The sequence below is a fragment of the Euleptes europaea genome, chromosome 1 (genome assembly GCF_029931775.1).
Source record: "Euleptes europaea isolate rEulEur1 chromosome 1, rEulEur1.hap1, whole genome shotgun sequence".
Taxonomy (NCBI): Eukaryota; Metazoa; Chordata; class Lepidosauria; order Squamata; family Sphaerodactylidae; genus Euleptes; species Euleptes europaea.
The window spans coordinates 128,073,518-128,081,165 of NC_079312.1; the positions used below are offsets into that span (position 1 = coordinate 128,073,518).

Below are 7,648 nucleotides of genomic sequence, written 5' to 3' on the forward strand. Positions count from 1 at the left end.
TTTATAAACATTGTGAGAGAGTCCTTTGCAGAACATGCATCTTGTACATTTCCTCTTGGATGTTTCGAGGAAAGACCCTTTGAACAAGAGACAGGGCACTTAATGGAGAAATGCTAACACTTAAATACACTGGGACATTGTCACATTTTAAGGCAACTTCCTGAAAGCAAATTCTGCAACCAGGATTACTTAAGTTGTGTTTCCATAGTTCTATCTATCCGTCCATTCTCTTATCCTTCCATTTTTGTCCCATCCTCCATTCAAGAAGCTCAAGGTATCATAAACAGATGTGTTTCTTCCCCTCCTTCCCAGCGTGGTGGAGTGGTTAAGAGCAGTGGACGCTAATCTAGAGAACCCGGTTTGATTCCCCACTCCTCCACGAGGGGCGGACTTTAATCTGGTGAACTGGGTTTGTTTCCCCTCTCCTCCACATGAAGCCTGCTGGGTAGGGTTGCCAGCGGGTTGTTTTGGGGGGCAGAGCCTGAGGAGGGTGGGGTTTGGGGAGGGGAGGGACTTCAGTGCCATAGGGTCCAATTTGCCAAAGCGGCCATTTTCCCCAGGGGAACTGATCTCTATTGGCTGGAGATGAATTGTAATAGCAGGAGATCTCCATCTAGTACCTGGAGGTTGGCAACCCTGCTGCTAGGTGACCTTGGGCTGGTCACAGTTCTCACTGAACTCTCTCAGCCCCACCTACCTCACAAGGTGTCTGTTGTGGGGAGAGGAAGGGAAGATGATTGCCGCTTTGAGACTCCTTAAAGGAAGACAAAATCAGGGTATAAAACCCTACTCTTCTTCCTTATTCCCAGGATAATTCTGTGATGCAGGCAAGACTGAGCATGATAGGCTAAAGGTCACCCCGTTAATTTCAGAGTAGAGTGGGGGGATCTGAACCCGGGGCTCCCAGATCCCAGTCTGACACTAACCATTTCACCAAGAATGACGAGTTGCAGTTTGCAGTTTGTTCTGGTTGCAGAATTGGAAATTCTGGATAATGGGATATGAAGCTGTGCCTTCTGCTGTCCCCTTGTTTCATTCCCTGGCAGATTATTGCCTGTATAGCAAAAAGAGTGCACGTTCTTTTGGCCTGGGGTATGAGGGATAGCCAGGACCTAGGTTCTACCTCTAATGTGGTGGGCTAGACTAGACTGAGACAGGACTTAATGGTGTCCTTTGCTATAACAGAGAGTTGAAGGCCACGGAGAGGGGGGGAAAGTTGTCAATTCCTGTGAGTTTAATTTTTGCTTCTCTTTTGCCCCCTGCAGGCCACCAAAAGAAGATCATGCTGGCTGTCAAGAAGTTGACGGATCTCCGCAAGAGCCTGAGTCAGGCCGAGGCCAACACTCTGAGGCGGAAGATCCCCGGATCCTTAGATATCGTTACCATCGAGTCTGTTGAGAATGGGGAATGCCACTCTCCCCACACCCCCAAGATGACCACTTTCCAGGACAGCGAGCTGAGCTACGAGCTCCAGACAGCCATGTCCAACAGCTGCCAGGAGACGCTGACCATCAAGAACACTCAGGGCATGTCCCGGAGCCAAGAGAGCATTGGTGTGCGCTCCAGGGGGTCAGGGCACTCACAGGAGAACATGTTGTCCCAAAGCGCCACCTCAAGCCGCTCCCAGGAGAGCTTGGGCAGTGGTGAAAGCAGCAGCGGTAGCAGTGGCGGGCGCTCTTCCACCCAAACCCGCCTCGGGGACAACTCAACTAACTCCCAGGGGCGACCCAGCCCAGAAAGCTATGGGACATTTATTCCACAGCTCAATTGCCCAGATGGAGTCAATGGCTATTCCAATGGTTGTACAGGAAGTCCCTTGAGGGAGAGAAATCTGCCTGAGGGGATGGATCAGTACCAGAGACCCAGTGCCCTGAAAGGGGACTTCCTACCTCATATAGTTCCAGCAGAGCCACCAAATCCACTTTTAGCCACATCTCCCTGCACATCACCCCACACAACCAACAAGGGAACTGCCCCATACGTCTTCATGTATCCCCACGTGTCGATGAAGGCCCAGCAACCTCATTCACCTTCCGTTCCGGAGCAGACCAAGACTCCAGATCATGGCTGTGCTCAGAGGACCGCCCTGCAATCGACAGCTCAGAAAGCTTTCTCCTATCTCCATTCCCACTGTGGGGGCACCGAGCCACCTCACGTGCCCCCAAAGCCTGCTGCTTCCAGCACCTGCAGGGAGCCACAAAATGGTGAGGGACCGAAGCATAAGAAACGCTCACACAGCTTGAACCGCTATGCGTTGAGCGATGGGGAACCTGAGGAGGAGGAGCCACCCACTAGCTCGGTGGGCTCTTACGCTACCCTGACCAGACGACCTGGACGGAGCCATGTGCCACGGGCCCAGTCACCCTCAGACGCCAAGGTCTCACGCAGCCAGTCCTTTGCCATCCGTGCTAGAAGGAAAGGCCCTCCGCCCCCTCCTCCGAAACGTCTCAGCTCTGTCTCTAGTGCACAGGCTGTGGACGCTGAGTATGAACAAGGCTTAGAGCCACAGAAAGGGTCTTCCCCTTCCCAACACGGAGGAGATCATCTTGATGATGCAGGCTGTCCTTTAAGTGTATCAGCCGTACTTGAGGGACCCACAACTGAGGAGAGCCCGAGTAAAACTCTTCAGTCTCCGAACCCCACGGGTTCTGAGGAAGAGGTGGCAGGCCTACACAATGCCACTGAAGGGGACCCCGGCAGCCCTGAAGCTGCTGGCGGCAGAAGCCAGCTCTTTGAAAGCAACCTTTCCAGGAGGCGAACATTTAGCGAGCCCACTGTCACCGTGACTGACGCTTTGCCACAGAGCCACGAGGACATCCAGTCGGATAGTGAGGAGGAGGCCCGGGCGGGGACAGAGGGCCAGGCCAAATCTCCCTGCTCTTCCCAAAACAGCTCCAGCGAGTGCATTCCCTTTGCAGAAGAAGGCAACCTGACCATCAAGCAGCGACCAAAGCCTGCTGGGCAGCTAAAGATGGATGCCGCCATGCCAGACTCTGATTCCGCCCAAGCTCAGTCCGGTGGGAAGGAACCAGGAGACCCAGCGAAAGAGACCCTGGTGCCAGAGTTCAACCTCACCGAATCCGACACAGTGAAGCGCAGGCCCCGGTGCAAAGAGAGGGAGCCCCTCCAGAACGTGCTGAAGGCTTTTGGGGTCGATGCCCCTGCCGCTCCGGCACCGCAATATGCGCAGGCTCAGGCAGTGAGCATCAGCGGGCCGACCTTGCATGCGACAGAGCTGCCGTCCACTGGGGACGCTTTCGACGACGACAGCATGGAGTTGCAGATTGCGGAAATAGAGCGAAGCATCCTTTCTCTGGAAAGGGGGATCAAGAAGCCCCCCGTCTCTTTGAAACCAACCAGCCCCACGCCGCTGCAGACGGAGAGACAGGGAAGAGCGGTCCAGCTGAGGCCGCCAGCCCCAGGGACGGGTAGGCGGGTTTCAACGATGTAACTCGTCCATTTGCCTGTTAGCCTCAGGAAACCGGTCGTTGGCTCGGAGTGGGTAGATGAGTAGAAAAATGTGAACTCCAAGGCAGGGCAGCTACCACAGGGCTTTTGGTAAAAGTCAGAAACATTTAAAGAAGGGCAGCCTTCTCCCCAACCCCCCCCCCCAAAAAGACACTTTAGTGATGCTACAGCTAGCGTGGTGTGAGAGCCAGCATGGTGTAGTAGTTAAGAGTGGTGGGTTGGAGTGGTGGACTCTAATCTGGAGAACTGGGTGTGATTCCCGACTCCTCTGCATGAGTGGCAGATGCTAATCTGGTGAACCAGGTTGGTTTCCCTACTCCTACGCATGAAGCCAGCTGGGTGACCTTGTGCTAGTCACAGCTGTTTTAGAGTTCTCTCAGCCCCACCTACCTCACAGGTTGTCTGTTGTGGGGAGGGGAAGGGAAGGTGACTGTAAACCAGTTTGATTCTTCCTTAAGTGGTAGAGAAAGTCGGCATATAAAAACCAACTCTTCTTCCTGTTGGGAGAAACAAGCAATCTAGTACTATTCCATCTTCCTCCAGTTGCTCACTGAAAGATGGGAGGGGACCGGGATTGTACCACATTGTTCTTCCTGGCTGGGGAAAAGAGAGCTGCAGGCGATAGAAGGGGAAGACGGGACTAATTTGGCAGGCAGTGAAGGAGAGCAGGGAGGGCTTTTCAGCTGCCGAGGCTGCTCTAGTCACCATTTGCAAGGAGCCCCAAGAGGCTGAATAGTTTCCGTCCCAAGCAGGAGACAGAGCAGAGAGCAGATGGCGCTGGTTGAACAAAAACAACTTCCTTGCAGTGGATGAGCAGCAAGATCCACCCCATTCACAAGAGCTGGCAAATATCCTAGGCCAGAGTTTGGAATCCACTGGAGCATTTCTGCAGATGGAAGGGTTTCTGTTTGCAGAGCATGACTGTTGGCTCCTGCCTTCCTGCTGCAGCTCAAAATGCCCCCAAAGTGCTGTTCCAGGGAGGGGGGGGAATCGCCTGTCCCTCTGGGAGCATTTGGAGCAGCAGGAGGAGGGGAGAGGCGAGACAGTCCTCCTCCAGATGGAAATCCCTCCATCCATGGAAACACTTGCTTGGATCCAAAAGCCCTTGGGTCTCCCAGCAAGAATAAGCCACTGGAGGCTTTGGTCAAGGTAGCTCTTACACTGTTTGCACAGAAGGGTTATAAAAAGAGGGCTCGCCAAGGTCTAATAACCTGCACCAGGGGATGTGTTCATCATAAGCATAATTAACTAGCTGACCCCTGAAACAAAGAGAGGGAGAATTGCAATCTGAGCTTAAAGAAGGCCAAAATACACAGATTCCAAAGGTGACAGGAGGGATAGGGAGTAAAGGTGTACTCAGGACTCCCAGTCAGTTGTATCACATGCGCAGTGTGAGGAAAGACAAAATCAAGGCCAAGAGGCTCTCCCCAGCCACCCTTGACCCCTTGCCGAATTCTGCCAAAAGGATGGCACTTCCAGGTTAGGGCCTGTTATCCCAGCCAAGGCGGTCAGCTAGTCTGTTGAGGCAAGAGGGAAAAGGGACCCGTTTTGGCCCTTCCCCCAAATGCTAGGCTGGGGGGGTCGTGGCACCCATTTAGGAGAAAAGCCACACAGGTTGGTGCTGCAATGAGGAAAGGAAACAGGCAGGATTTTTATTCATTAAAACATTGTGATCTCGTCTTATCTCTCACCACAAGGCAGCTTACAACGCTAGTAAAATAGCACCAGCAGAAAAGCTGAGGGGATCAAACCTAATGCAGACACCTTGCTTGTGGGGTTCTGACATTTGGACGGTTGTTTCTGTGGAAGTGCGGAACAGCTCTGAGAAGGAGATAGCCGGGAAGGCTGCAGTTGATGTATGCTGCAGTTGGATTGCATACTGGGCACGTGAGTTAGGTTGTTGTTACTTCACCGCCTGTTGTTGTTTTTTTCCCCTTTCAGATGCCTCGGCCAAGCACACGTCCATCGCTTCTACCAAGCTGGTATTTTCAGGGCCAAAAACTATCTACCAGCAAGTCCTGCAGAACTCCCGCAACACCGTCGCCCCCTGGGCAGCCACTGAAATGGTGTCAGAAGTGACAGGACCCTACCCCACGAAATTGGGGCTGGGTAGCAAGGCAGCCTTGAATTTTGGGGTGCCCCTTTCAACCAGGCCTTTGAACACATCTCCAGACATGACTCAGGTTCAGCAAAGACTGGAACAGACCAGCTCATCCTTGGTGTCTGCTGAAAAGAAGATCAGCACAGAAGATGCACAGAGGTACGTCTGAGCTTGGACATGGTGGTGGGGGGAGGAGGAGCAAGCAAGGGGTCTGTACCCTCAGCAAACCTCCCTTTTGTTCTCAGGCTCAAAAATTCAAATACAAAACACACAGGCACGGTTGCTAGGATTGCACACGCGTACATGATTCCGACATAGGGACCCTGCACAAGCATGCTCTTACACGTGTAATTCTAGATGCCTGGGGAGTTGCAAGCATTCCGTAAGCGATGCCCCAGCCAGAGCCAGCAGCTGGGGTTGCACATGTGTAGCCGCCAGACGACGGTGATGATTGCAGATTATTTCACAAGGCTGTGCTTAGACATTGGCCCAGCGGTTGCACACGTGTATCATCAGGATGGGACTGCAGCCTGTTGCCTTATATACGCATCGTTTTGATTGCTGTTTTAGTTAGCATTTAGGTTGCTTTTGCATGTTTAGTATTTGAGGTTAAAAGCATAAAAAAGTAGGGTTAAAAGCATAAAATATTCGAGTGTGGGGTTTTCTCTTTAAGCAAAGCATAAGAACATAAGAAAGGCCATGCTGGATCAGACCAAGGCCCATCAAGTCCAGCAGTCTGTTCGCGCAGTGGCCAACCAGGTGCCTCTAGGAAGCCCACAAACAAGACAACTGCAGCAGCACCGTCCTGCCTGTGTTCCACAGCACCTAATATATATATATATATATATAAGTGGGACCACTCAGTGCTTTTAAAGGGGAAAAATATATTTGAAAATCCACACCCACCATGTGTACATTTGGACTGTGTCTTATGACATCCATGGTGGAGTACAGGCTACGTAGTGGGAAGTACGTCTCAGCTAAACGTTTACATGGGAACCTGACCAGTACAGTCAGAGTCCCCGCAGCTCAACTGACTACGTCTCCTGCCTTTACCCCTTCCAGACACTACAGCACAGCACACTCTACCAAGAACATCCTTGAAGACATCAGCAACATGTTTGATGATCTAGCCGAACAGCTGGATGCCATGTTGGACTGAAGGCAACCTCCTCTCCAGGGCTGCAGGTTCCTCCTGCTACCGTGCTGTGCTTGACTGATGGACAGCCTTGAGTAGGTGGCCCTGCAACTACTTCTGATCTCCGTTTCCTGCACTTTGCCATCTTGCTCACCCCCACGGTGGAGAGGGAGGAACAGTGTCTTGCCTAGGCCAAGCACCGTCAACCACTGACACTCTGAGACCCACATCTCTGAGATGGGGCTGAAGCAAGACGGGTCCGTGAGCACTGGCTGCATGCCAACTTCCTTTCCCTACATCTACCAGAAGCCTTTCCAGGCCAGGCAATTTCATGGCTCTGAACTGCCACAAAGGAGCTGACTTGAAGGCCTGCCGCTTGGACTTGCTGTCGAGGAAAGGTCCATGGCAGAGAGCCTTGGCTGAGCCTCTGGCCTCTTCCCAGTGCAATACCCCAAACATCTCCACTTCTCACCTCCATTCCTGCCTTTCGTCATTTACAGGTTGCCAATAATATGTCACACCTTGGGTGGCAACAGCAGCAAGGGGACCGGGCCCTCAATGAGGACCACTGCCCTCAGTTGCCAACGCGGAATAAGATTGGTAACCTGGCACGTTACAGAGCAAGGCAAGCCCTTGCTGCTTTTTTTCAGCATATCACTAGGAGAAGTACCGTGTAATCTGGGTGGATTGAAATCCTCCCCCCCACCACCCATAGTTCCCCCGTTGCCTCTCCTTCCAAAAGCAGCTGGTCAGACTCAAAGCTCTCAGAGGAGCAAACTGGGCTCGACATTTCAATAACAAGCTTTTCAGGGGAACTGAAAGCTACTTGACCTTCTTTCTTTCCCAAATACTTTGGACTTGTTCATCGTGCATGCAGTGGGAAGGGAGAGGTCTTCCACTCCCCCCTCCCTTTCTGTAGTATCTGGGAGGGAAATGCTGAT

General features: G+C 52.4%; 1 protein-coding gene across 1 annotated transcript in view; it reads left to right on the plus strand.

Annotated features, from left to right (window-relative positions):
* CASKIN2 (CASK interacting protein 2) overlaps positions 1-6,772 on the plus strand; it is a 119,272-nt gene extending 112,500 nt beyond the window's left edge. Inside the window, exons 18-20 of the mRNA XM_056863891.1 lie at positions 1,266-3,428; positions 5,410-5,728; positions 6,635-6,772. Coding sequence (XP_056719869.1) covers positions 1,266-3,428; positions 5,410-5,728; positions 6,635-6,731 — 2,579 coding nt within the window. The 3' untranslated portion in view covers positions 6,732-6,772. The remainder of the gene's footprint in view (positions 1-1,265; positions 3,429-5,409; positions 5,729-6,634) is intronic.
* The last annotated feature ends 876 nt before the right edge of the window (positions 6,773-7,648 follow it).